A 13,791-nucleotide genomic window follows, 5' to 3' on the forward strand; every position below is an offset into this window, starting at 1 on the left:
GGAAGAGACTTTAAAACTTCGAAGCTGAGCACGTGCAATTTGACATTTCCGAAAGTTTCTAAAATGCGTATCAAAATTTAAAGTACCCCTAGATCTCATCTGCCACATAGTAAACATCCAGCAACATTTACAGATGAGAAGTTGACCTTAGCTTAGCCTTACTTATTTGGCTTATTGGGATTACATCAGAGGAAACAGTTGTTAGAGAAATTTAGTATATTACGTACAGTATTAAAAGTAAAAGATAAAAGGACAGTATGCTACAGTTAAAATAGGACAGAATGGAAGAATTACACAGTGACCACCGCCAGCCTCTCTGTAAAGATACTGAAGCTGGGGCTATTACTTATTTTATAATCTGTTATTTTGATGGCGGGACAGCGACAGTCAAAAGTTATCACGCGGTTCCAAAACGTGCTATTATTTGGACTAACCTTAGCTAACTGTTGTTTAGTTCCATACATGCTAAATTCAGTTTTTAAGGTGTTCATTTTCAACTTAAACTCAGTCATTCACAATATTACATCATTTGGACATTCCTAAAGCTGTAAGAGAACATTTGACTCATTTTTATTTCCAGCCTGACCGGCGCAGCAAAAATAAATTGACTTTTTTATGGTACGACACTCTGTACGGATTTTAGCATATCGTTAAGACAGAGTTCATTCCCTTTATTAAACTCGGTCAATGGGTCAACCGGATGCTGTGGACTATTTTTTATTTTCGATGTATTGCATTCTTTGTACCTTTATTTCCGCACGTATCTGACAGCGGATGATAATTTTGCTGTACAATTTCATCATATATCTGACATCACACCAGTTCAAGTTTTTATTCAGTTCTCTTCAGAACTATTTTAATTGCGCGATATCACTGCACCAGGAAGATCCGCCATCAAGGAAAAACATAAAATTTGTGACAAGAAGATGTGATTTATTCTTAAAGAAAAGAGTGACGACATATGTTGACTGGTGATATTTTATACTTGTACATACATGACTGCTTTAACGTTGTTGATAACGTTGTTTTATTGTTTTTTGTATTGAAAAAAATGACATTGTAACCTAGCAATTGAAAGTCTTTTTTTTTTTGAAATTATTTTATTTAGTGAAATGATGTGATCAGTTTACACGGATTAGTTACTGATTTGAAAGTTAATCTGAAAATATGGATGTAGTTAGGTCACTTGTCAGCAAAAACAAGAGACGCTACAAGGAGGATGGTTTTGATCTTGATTTGACTTGTATCCTTTTTAAAAAAATTTTTAAGTGAAAAGAAAGTGCTAAAAACTCAGGTAGCTCCTGCTAGTGACACACACTTTTGTTTACTGAGCAAATACATAAAATAATTTTCAGTTTTAGTGTGAAGTGACTTTTAATTGTGGTAAGTGTGATAATTGGAAAGAAGATTCTTATCAGTGATACGCTGAGAAAAAAACATTTCTAAGACTTTTCTTGATTAAAATGGTTTTTGTGTCACAGGGTACGAAAAATGTGCAGTGAGACTGGACTTTAAATCTGTGACTCTGCACATACAGAGCACTTGTTCTTTCTACTAAGCTGCCTACACATCTTCTCCCTTATTTAGTGAAACTTTTAACTTGTCCTAAATAGATCTGATTCTGACATAACTCAGGGCCCATAACTCATCATTTTATAAGTTCATTTTAATTTAAATTTTACATTTTTATGCCCCCGAAGATGGGCATATTAAAATGGCACTGCCTGTCTGTGTAAATTCTTGTGCGGGCTGTAACTCTGTCATCCATAACAGTGTTCACGAAAGACCCTGAATATTCACAGGACAGTCAGTCTGGTAAACATGATTTTTTTACAGGACCGGATAATATTTTACCAGACCGAATTCTTTTTAATAAATTTGGTATCTGATCTTTAAAACTGGTATTTATACATAGTCTATATCGACAGCATAACACGAATCTACATCCTTTTAGTTTATTTCCACAAATTAACTGAAACAGATTTCAGACATTAAGTTTTCAGGCTGTAAAAAGTCTCCCTGTACTTTGATTCAGTGTTGTTATATTTTCTGGTCCTTTTGGACCATGGAGTCCATTCAACATTTGTGTAATAGATTTAGAGTCCAGCTTAAGCCGTTGCTAGGAGGGCGTGAGAGATGTTGCACATTTCATTACCTCTCGCGAACAGACTCTGTCAAAACGAGTCTGCTGTTATTCTTCTTGGTTGCATTCTTTGCTTCCAAAGGATCTTTTTACAGATTTTATTCATATTCATTTGCTATATCATCGCTGTCTTTTCCCCCACAAGTCTATTGTTTGCCCCAAGTCACATTGATGTTGACATATAAAGAGAAAGATGACCTCGGAATTTCCGGAAATTTCCGTCTGGTTCCCGCGTACATAAATCGAGTACCATCCATGATTAGTAAGCATCCATTGATAACGCGCGTTCTTAGAATTGTCGTGACGTCGTAAGGGGTTTCCACTGTTTCTATTTTTAGTACCAATGAAACCAGCGCTTACTAAAATATAGTTTGACATCAATTTCTCGGGATTCCATGTTACAATTTAATGATGAAAGTCAAACTTTCGCGAAATCGCGGAGGACTTTCTTCTTATTTTATCATATTGACCTGCAATTTTTATCAGACACTCGGTCTTGTGAACTTGATATATCACGCCGGACCGGATCAAAATTTACCGGAAATGTCCGACGGTCGGACGGCTTTCGCGACCTCTGCCATAAAAGGATTTTAAAATAACTAATGTTCACAATAATGAGACAACGTGTCATGCGCAAGACCCAGACCCCTAGCTCCAAGGTCACACTAAGAAGTCAAAGGTTAAATGGGTCTGTTTCTTGTCCAGTCCATAACTCTTCCATTTATAAAGGGATTTTGATATTACCTGGCGTAAATGTTCGTCACAGTGAGACAACATCCAGACCCCTAGCTCTAAGGTCAAGATCACACTTGGAGGTTAATGGTTAACATGGTCTGTTTCTTGTCTGGTCCATAACTCTGCCATCGATGAAGGGATTTTAAAATTACTTGGCATAAATGTTCCCTATAATGAGATGACATGTCATGCGCAAAACCCAGACCCCTAGCTCAAGGTCATACTTAAATTAAATAATTCTAAGTCAAAGGTTATCGTGGTCTGTTTCTTGTTTGGTCTATAGATCTGCCATTTGTCTTGAGGGATTTTAAAATAAATTGACATTAATGTTAACCATATTGAGGTGTGTCACGCTTATGACCCGGGTCTCTTAGGTCAAGGTCACAAAATGATTTATACCTAAAGTATTCTGGCATATTTTGCGCAGACAACTGTAGCATTCTTGGGCACACTTCAGGGGCATTTGTCACTAATAGTGAAAGAGCTTGTATCTGGATGTTTCAAAATGTCAAGGGCATTACTTCAGCATCATTTTTTTTTTTTTTTTTTTGATTAGGCAAAACTTGGGGTGGGTAGTATGTTGTTTAGAAGTAAGAGAAATAATTAGAATATATGATTTCATAATAGGTGCAAAGTAAAAGTAGTCTATATGTATACAAAGTAGATTCACAGAGTAAGAAATTGAAACTCAGATTTGGGTTATGAAATTATAATTTTGTTGTATTCCTTGATTTGGTTATTAGATATATACCCCAACATTATAGCAATGGGGTTTCCAGCAGAGAAACTAGAAGGTGTCTACAGAAACCACGTGGATGATGTTCTCAGGTAAGATAAAATATGATAGTGAATTACTGTGAAATTTTCTTGGCATAAATTTTCATGGGGCAAAATAAATGGATTTCAAAACCTTAAGATAATATAAGTGGATGTTTTATTGGCTTATGAGGATCTTATTATGATATGAAGTCCAGAAAAAATAGCGTCCAGCAAAAAAACAATGATTTGACAGGATCTTTTCCTTAAGAGTATAGAGTATGAGGCAAGAGGCTTTTTAGCTCGACTATTCGAAGAATAGTCTAGCTATTCTACTCACCCTGGCGTCGGCGTCACACCTTGGTTAAGTTTTTGCATGCAAGTACATACAGCCATCAATTAAAGGCATATAGCTTTGAAACTTATTTTTTCTATTTCTAGGTCAATTACCAACCTCTCTGGGTCAAGTCCCATAACTCTGAGATGTATTTTGAGCAAATTATGCCCCCTTTTGGACTTAGAAAATTTTGGTTAAAGTTTTACATGCAAGTTACTATCTCCAAAACTAATGCAGATATTGATTTGAAACTTCACATGTGTCTTCGGGGTTATAAAACTAGTTGATAGCAGCAAGTCCCATAACTCTGACTTTCATTTTGGCCAAATTATGCCCCCTTTTGGACTTAGAAAATTCTGGTTAAAGTTTTGCGTGCAAGTACATACAGCTATTTCTAAAAGGCATATAGATTTGAAACTTACTTTTTCTTTTTCTAGATCAATTACCAACCTCACCGGGTCAAGACCCATAACTCTGACATGTTTTTTGAGCAAATTATGCCCCCTTTTAGACTTAGAAAATTTTGGTTAGTTTTTCATGCAGTTATTATCTCCAAAACTAATGCAGGTATTGATTTGAAACTTCACATGTGTCTTCAGGGTTATAAAACTAGTTGATAGCAGCAAGTCCCATAACTCTGACCTTCATTTTGGCCAAATTATGCCCCTTTTGGACTTAGCAAATTCTGGTTAAAGTTTTGCGTGCAAGTACATACAGCTATTTCTAAAAGGCATATAGATTTGAAACTTATTTTTTCTTTTTCTTGATCAATTACCAACCTCACTGGATCAAGTCCCATAACTCTGGCATATATTTTTGGCAAATTATGCCCCCTTTTGGACTTTGAAAATTCTGGTTAAAGTTTTACATGCAATTTATATCTCCAAAACTAATGCAGATATTGAATTGAAACTTCACATGTGCCTTCGGGGTTATAAAACTAGTTGATAGCAGCAAGTCCCATAACTGATATGCATTTTGGTCAAATTATTCCCCCTTTTGAACTTAAAACTCTTTTGATATTTAACCTTTTTGGGTAATATTTTCCTGCTTCTGGGACAATATTTCGAATAGTCGAGCTTGGCTGTCTTACGGACAGCTCTTGTTTGAATGGTTGTTGATTTTAATTGACTTTCATAACCACTGAAATATGATCACCAGACTTCCCCATTCTAGGCTGTTTTTTATATTATGTCTCCCACCACACAGTGGTGTGGGATGCATATTGATTTACTCCAGTCTGTGTGCGTGTCTGTCTGTCTGTCACAAAGCTTGTCCGAACTCTAAGTCGAACATTTCTCATCCGATCTTCACCAAACTTGAACAAAATGTGTTTGACTATAAGACCTCGGCCAAGTTCGATTACTAGCCAAATCGACCAGGCACTTTTGAATTAAGGCCCTTGAATTACTGATTGAGTCCACTCGTCCAAGCCGTCTAACTGGGTCCATTCATCTAAGCCATCTAGAGAAACTAGACATTTTTCATATGGAGCAGTTGTGGGAGACATACGCTTTTCTCAAAAGCGTCTTTAGTTTCTTGAAGTCATTTTGACAAAAAAATCTTCTGAGTTCTGTTTCCACAAATTTGTGAATACTGTACACCTTCGTCTGTAGGCAACTTCTTTCAATCAGACCAAATTGCTGTTTTTGCTACATTCTAAATGACCTCTCAGATTCCTGTATGTACAATGTCACATAACATGATTGTGTCATCATCTCAAACCAATCTGTGTTGTTCTGGGAAAATTAGCAAGAATATAGATTATAGTATCAATGCTATTGAATTTAGATGAGGCTTGATTTTTTTCTCATGTGAAACAGCTGTTTATATAATTTTGAAGTGCCAGTACTCTAAGATTTAAATTATTCTGTGGGACTATGTACTTGGAATTACTTAAATAACACAATTACATTTCACTTTAGAATGTTATAAATACTTTCTAGTCATAAGCTATCTTCTTCAACTTACTAAATATAACCGTGACAGTAAGTGTATATTGGTCAGTTAATATCCAGGGTTGACAGAATATCAGACAAAGTCCTGATTATGTACTTAGCTAATAGCTTATTTTATAAACCACTCGAAAGGTCATTGATACCTGTTTACCAGATTAATGTCTCCAGGAATATAATAAAAGGCATTTAATACTGGGTGTTGTTTGGTCAAAATTTCAATGAACAGTATTGGTTAATTAATATCAGGGTTCTCACTAGCAATTTCAAGTTGCAGTCCTGGGACTCCCAAAGCTGAAAAAGTTGCAGTCCCAACTACTGACTAGACTTTTCGTCAAAACACAGGCCTCTAATTTGTACTGTCAGATTAAATGTAGACCGACAAACGTTTTGTAATCGCAATTCTTCACCCAAATATTGTTAAGATGAGATAAAAAGGTAAAGGTAAAATAAGTAAAATGTAGTCAAAAATTAATGTTGGGACCCACCCCCCCCCCCCCCCCCCCCCCATCCCTGCTGTTTCTGGTCTTCCTGGACGAAATCCTCCTGTGAAATTATCAAGGTGGACAAAATCCCCCTTGTGAAAATATCAAGTTGGACAAAATGCCTCCTGATAACTTTTTCTTAACCTTTTTATTTCAGAATGGAAACGTATATAAACATACAGTGAAAAGAAAATATATGAACAATTATTCTTATATTTTAATACTTATTAAGAGCATAACGTTAAAACATTCGGTCTAAAATACATTAAGAATGCACAGTATGTCTATGATCAACATATTGATAAATGCTACTTCAGTAACATCAGAGATTTTGCAAAAAAATAATCACGTTACTAAGACCGACATCAACATCATCTTAAAATTACTTGGACATTCATAATTAAGCGTAATTATCACATTTTCTGAAAAAAAAAACATCTTGAAAACTGCTTGGTAATTAGTACGTGAGAAAACAATCGAAGTTACTTCAAATACTACGTAATCCGTCGTAAACAATTAGAAATTGTCACCTATGCAATCATGCCGACAATCACATGTATATTCAAGTTGATCATACACATGCTATCTCGCGGTGTAGTGGAAACGGGCAACGCTGATTGGCTATACGCGGCTATCGGTGACAAGCGAGTACCTCTGCCCACATATTTTGTTTTCGAGTCAAACCTTGTGTATTCGCAGGTTTACGTAATCAATTAATTTTCATTGCGTCTTACTGCAGAAACGTGCGTTCGGGGACTCCCAAGCTGCAATAAACACGCGTATACCGGGACCAATTATGCGTACAGGGACGCCGATTTAATTACGTAACTATTTGTAATTAGCTTGTGGAGATATTCCTAACTGCTGTAAATATATTTGTAGGCAATACCCAGTTTCTTTATATTCCATTGCAAGCAAGCACTTGCCTTATTTATTGTTAGTTCCTGGATCTAACTAGCATAGGAAAGATTTAACCCAAGGCTATCATACTAAAGGATTTAACCCAAGGCTATCATACTAAAGGATTTAACCTAAAAGTTCCATGCTAAGATCTAAGCCAAAATCAGTTCCATGCTAAGATTTAAGCCAGAAGCAGCTCAATGCTAAGATTTAAGCCAGAATCAGCTCCATGCTAAGATTTAAGCCAAAATCAGTTCCATGCTAAGATTTAAGCCAGAATCAGCTCCATGCTAAGATTTAAGCCAGAATCAGCTCCATGCTAAGATTTAAGCCAAAATCAGTTTCATGCTAAGATTTAAGCCAGAAGCAGCTCAATGCTAAGATTTAAGCCAGAATCAGCTCCATGCTAAGATTTAAGCCAGAAGCAGCTCTGTGCTAAGATTTAAGCCAGAAGCAGCTCTGTGCTAAGATTTAAGCCAGAAGCGGCTCCATGCTAAGATTTAAGCAAAAATCAGCTCCATGCTAAGATTTAAGCCAGAAGCAGCTCAATGCTCAGATTTAAGCCAGAAGCAGCTCTGTGCTAAGATTTAAGCCAGAAGCAGCTCTGTGCTAAGATTTAAGCCAGAAGCAGCTCTGTGCTAAGATTTAAGCCAGAAGCAGCTCCATGCTAAGATTTAAGCCAGAAGCAGCTCAATGCTAAGATTTAAGCCAGAAGCGGCTCCATGCTAAGATTTAAGCCAGAATCAGCTCCATGCTAAGATTTAAGCCATAAGCGGCTCCATGCTAAGATTTAAGCCAGAAGCAGCTCAGTGCTAAGATCTAAGCCAAAATCAGCTCCATGCTAAGATTTAAGCCAAAATCAGCTCCTTGCTAAGATTAAGCCAAAAGCAGCTCAGTGCTAAGATTTAAGCCAAAAGCAGCTCAATGCTAAGATCTAAGCCAAAATCAGCTTTATGCTAAGATTTAAGCCAAAAGCAGCTCAATGCTAAGATCTAAGCCAAAATCAGCTTTATGCTAAGATTTAAGCCAAAAGCAGCTCAATGCTAAGATCTAAGCCAAAATCAGCTTCATGCTAAGATTTAAGCCAGAAGCAGCTCAATGCTAAGATTAAAGCCATAAGTGGCTCTGTGCTAAGACTTAAGCCAGAAGCAGCTCAATGCTAAGATTAAAGCAATAAACTCTATAGATTCTAAGTAGCTACCGAAAGATTTAAACCAAAAGCTGTATCCTAGGGACTGAGAAAGGATTTGATGCAAGACCTCCTAGCTAAGTAACCAAGATTGTTGGGACATGATAAATTTGGAGAGAAATATTATATGAGGTTCTTTGGTTAAACTAGTGTACCTACGGTATGTCACCACAAAGTTGAAAAAGCCATTCTATTGAGTGGATGTTGTGTGTGTGTGTCAGTGGGAAACATAGAAATGAGGACTCTCAGAGCTCCAGATAAGCTTTTGGTGCAATTGGGTATTTACCCATCACTTTTTGTCTGAATAGGGTATTGGAAATTTGAATTGGGTAAAAATAATATCATTACCCAGCCTTTTCAGAAGTAATTGGGTATTTGCTAAAACCAATTGGGTATTTTACCAATCTCGCACTAACAATTGAGTATTTTTTTGCTTACAGTATACATGGTATATATCATTAAACAGGACTGACTAAGTATTTTACTGTTTAATACAAAAATGTATTTAAAATTGTAATGAATGTTTCATACTGTTGTTTTCTTTTTCACTTTTAATGCAGTCTGAGATCAGTTCATCCACAATATCCCGAACGATGTGGTCACCGCAATATGCATTCTCCCAAAAGATGTCATCCAGTATTGGTGACACTACATCGTCACAAACAGATAACTGTCATTGTTGAACAGCAAAATATCCCACTAATTTGTTTGTTTGTGCTGCAACAATGTTTTTTCCTGCAACCTCTTTACATTTTATCGGCGTAAAATTGTTTACAAAGCGTCCAAATAACACCGATCAGCCGACTGAATGGTCCTGTTATTTTTCCGATAATTGCAACCTGTTCTGCAGTAACGTATAACCAGTCAGTCAAATCTAGCGTTAAAGTCTCGTACCCGTTCTAGTTATAAGGAAAATGCGATACGCAAGCTATTTTTTACGAATTGGGTATTAGGAATTTTAATTGCGTTTCAGTACGCACACTGTATGAATTCAGTTGGGTTATCTGCAATTTTAATTGCGTAAATACGCAAATACGCAGCTTATCTGGAGCTCTGGGACTCTACATGTAGGACCCATTTGTCTTGTCTTCCTTCTGACTTTGGTATTAATGCATATGTGATCTATCAGTTATAGGCAGTAACATATAAGATCACAAGGGGATCCAGTTTTGATATTTAAATTGAGATGAAGTTCTTTTCACATAAATGTTACAGTCTACTAAAGTCATTGAAAATGAGCATGTTTTGGTGTATGACAATCTTGATACACCCCATATATTTAGAGATATGGTACTTATGTGAGATGTTAAAATTTCATAAATATCAGTTTTTTCACTTCAGAAAGTAATGAAGAAGCTCCTGTGAATTTGTAAATTTTCGAAGTTCAATGATCTGAGAATATGATTTCACTAAATGAGCCGTGCCATGGGAAAACCAACATAGTGGGTGTGCGACCAGCATGGATCCAGACCAGCCTGCGCATCTGCGCAGTCTGGTCAGGCTCCATGCTGTTCGCTAACAGTTTCTCAAATTCCAATAGGCTTTAACAGCGAACAGCATGGAGCCTGACCAGACTGCGCGGATGCGCAGGCTGGTCTGGATCCATGCTGGTCGCACACCCACTATGTTGGTTTTCCCATGGCACGGCTCAAATGATCTACCAACGCTCCCAGTCTTTATCCTTAAAGTCACAGGCACCTTTATTTGGACCGTAGTTAATTTGTGGATTTTGGGTACAGATCTGTTGTCCATGTCTGTTCTCACAGCCAAGAATTTTTCCAGGCAAAGTAATTGTCTTGAAACTTAGACCGAGAGAGTTTTCTGTGTTTGGCTGGTACTTTTGGCTGTTTGACATTTGCCCCATTTGTTTTCTTTGGAAAATGTATGAATTATTTTACAGATATTAAAGTACTATAAATTTCCTCCTCATCAGCTACATACTTTATAATGTTGAACTTTGAGATCTATTAGTTATTTCAAGTTAACCAAGTGTGTGGCCTTCATTGGTGTCAGAATTTTAGACAGGTTATCTCAGAACTTTTGAAAATTTGCCATTAGATGTTTTATTGAATGTGAATTGTGCCAAAAACTGTTCAATGAGAGTACTAACTCCTTTTCGAATGTTATTGTTAAACAATTTGAGGCATTTTGGTTTTTGGAATTTCTTTTCTGTGTTTTTGTTTCCTGTGGTATTTGGTACAAGTATTGACACCTATTTTACATGCCATTGTTTTTGGCTAGTGCACTACAGTTTTATATCATGGGCCTGCCAGACAAAACATCTGACAAGTTCGGGAATTTAAAAACTCAAATAGTTTTGTTCAAAAGTGCCTGCTGTGGTAGGAAATTGTATTGTCATTCTTCAACTGTGGCAAAAGTTTAAGCTGTAAAGGTGAATTTCATTTGGCTATATGGTTATGGTTGCTGATTTCAACTTCTTGCCTTTAACTTCTGTGGGTTTTGAACCTTTGTTTTGGATGTAGAATTCTTTCATGGGAGGAAGTGATCCAGTTGGCTTTCAAAACATCAGTGGTTCTGCACAGGTGTCTTCCTTTGCCGTTAATATTGTTAGAAGGGAACCTGGTGTCTTTCTCTGCCGTTAAAAGCTGGAAAGTCACTTTATTGTAACCTTTACAAGAAGGAAGACAAATATTTTCAAAAGAATGGTCTTAACCATGAGACAGCCAAAAATAGTTTCCATTTAACACGATGATATTTGCAGTTTTTCACAATGTACCATCATTTATGTTATATAATATGCAACTAGTTACATTGAAATAAGTTACTTCTTTTGCTACATGACATTATACAAAGAAAGCCAAACTGTTCTTTTTTCTAAAGAATGATCGGGAAATTTTTGTATTTTTTGCAAATTATATAATGTACTTTCAACAGTCTTATGATACAGTTTGTAGCTGTACTTTATGGTTTATGTAATTGTTTCTACTTATAGCTTGTTATCTTGTTTGAGGAGATACAGTGCTAATTGTGCAGCATGATATCTAAAACTTGTTACCAGTATGGATGCTGACATTTGCAGTATTGTGATTAAGAGCTAGAAATAGAAAATATAGACTTCTTTTCATCAGCTGTTTGATGGATCTTTGCCTGCAGTATTTCAGGCTTCTCCAGCTTGTTCAAATTAATGTGTTTGTACCAAATTTGGGGTTGCCACATGAGTTGCTTTATATATCTTCACCAATGCATGGCTTCGATGTGCAGCTTTTGCTATCTGTCCTCATAACAAATTTGTCCAAAGAACCAAATTTAGGACTTTTAAACTAACTCTTTCAAATATGCTAGGGAGTGTTAAGATATACTTACTAATAGCATGAGTTTTCTGTTCTGCTGCCTAGTTTGTTCAGTTTTAAACCAGGCTTTCTGGCCTCGGGGTAAGCAACTCAGACATATATGAGTCTGTTCTGATAACATTATGTTCCTACTATAGTTTTTGACTGCTAAGATTTGTACAAGTACTGTCCCTAGAAAACTTTAAAAATTCACAATATTAATGATAGCAATTTCATTTAATATGTTATTAATGACTTTACTAGAGGGCTTGCCAGATGTGCTGAATCGTAAATAAATTCTGCAGTAGTCTGCAGTTACGAAGAAAATAGTTGTTAATTTGCCTACAAGTCTGAGAAACTTTTTTCTGAGGAACTGATGAAAATGATAATATTAATAAAGGATTATATACTGGTATGTAGATAGGCAGAAAACTCATGTTGTAGAATGAGTATGTTGTAGATCAAGTTTTTTGGGGGCTCCTAGATGGCTATCAGAATTACCTTGTTATCTAGAGTGGAGATGAGATTTTTATTGCCTTACCACACATCTGTGATAAAAGCTGATGAAAGTACTTCATGCACTTTGATAGAGGAGAAAATGGAAAACTTGTTGTGAAGGCAAATAATTAATATTGTCCAGAGAATAATGATGGGAGTGGAGTGCTGTTAAATCTGTCATCAGCTGATGTTTTTGCATTTTGTTGAGAAAGGCTGATAAAGCATATCAGATATAAGTCAGTTTCCATTTTTGTGTAAGTATTCTGGATTTTACCTGAACTTGACCATCTGTGCCCCATTTGCTCAAAATTGTTCTAGGCCTTGCAGAATGTCATTTGTTCCCTGCAATTGGTTTTTACCTGTGCCTGAAATAGAAAGGAATGTCTCACTTTGAGTAAATTTATGAAAGAAAGTTTTGGATAGCTTTAAAAAGTAGCAAATCTCCAAGTACTTTCTGTGTTATCTATGCTTCCAAAGGACCTTCTTGTAGATTTTGTTAGCTCGACTATTCGAAGACATACAAGTTACTATCTCCAAAACTAATGCAGATATTGATTTGAAACTTCACATGTGTCTTCGGGGTTATAAAACTAGTTGATAGCAGCAAGTCCCATAACTCTGACCTTCATTTTGGCCAAATTATGCCCCCTTTTGGACTTAGAAAATTCTGGTTAAAGTTTTGCGTGCAAGTACATACAGCTATTTCTAAAAGGCTTATAGATTTGAAACTTCTTTTTTCTTTTTCTAGATCAATTACCAACCTCACTGGGTCAAGTTCCATAACTCTGACATGTTTTTTGAGCAAATTATGCCCCCTTTTAGACTTAGAAAATTTTGGTTAAGTTTTACATGCAAGTTATTATCTCCAAAACTAATGCAGATATTGATTTGAAACTTCACATGTGTGTTCGAGGTTATAAAACTAGTTGATAGCAGCAAGTCCCATAACTCTGACCTTCATTTTGGCCAAATTATGCCCCCTTTTGGACTTAGCAGATTCTGGTTAAAGTTTTGCGTGCAAGTACATACAGCTATTTCTAAAAGGCATATAGATTTGAAACTTCTTTTTCCTTTTTCTAGATCAATTACCAACCTCACTGGGTCAAGTTCCATAACTCTGACCTGTTTTTTGATCAAATTATGCCCCCTTTTAGACTTAGAAAATTTTGGTTAAAGTTTTACATGCAAGTTATTATCTCCAAAACTAATGCAGATATTGATTTGAAACTTCACATGTGTGTTCGGGGTTATAAAACTAGTTGATAGCAGCAAGTCCCATAACTCTGACCTTCATTTTGGCCAAATTATGCCCCCTTTTGGACTTAGCAAATTCTGGTTAAAGTTTTGCGTGCAAGTACATACAGCTATGACTAAAAGGCATATAGATTTGAAACTTATTTTTTCTTTTTCTAGATCAATTACTAACCTCACTGGATCAAGTTCCATAACTCTGGCATGTATTTTGGGAAAATTATGCCCCCTTTTGGACTTTGAAAATTCTGG

General features: G+C 36.2%; 1 protein-coding gene across 1 annotated transcript in view; it reads left to right on the plus strand.

Moving 5' to 3' along the window:
• The first annotated feature begins 690 nt into the window (after positions 1 to 690).
• LOC123562037 (phosphatidylinositol 3,4,5-trisphosphate 3-phosphatase and dual-specificity protein phosphatase PTEN-like) overlaps positions 691 to 13,791 on the plus strand; it is a 43,602-nt gene continuing 30,501 nt past the window's right edge. Inside the window, exons 1-2 of the mRNA XM_053533027.1 lie at positions 691 to 1,243; positions 3,622 to 3,706. Of these exons, the coding sequence (XP_053389002.1) occupies positions 1,168 to 1,243; positions 3,622 to 3,706 (161 nt within the window). The 5' untranslated portion in view covers positions 691 to 1,167. The remainder of the gene's footprint in view (positions 1,244 to 3,621; positions 3,707 to 13,791) is intronic.

This window comes from Mercenaria mercenaria, chromosome 2 (assembly GCF_021730395.1).
Source record: "Mercenaria mercenaria strain notata chromosome 2, MADL_Memer_1, whole genome shotgun sequence".
Lineage (NCBI taxonomy): Eukaryota > Metazoa > Mollusca > Bivalvia > Venerida > Veneridae > Mercenaria > Mercenaria mercenaria.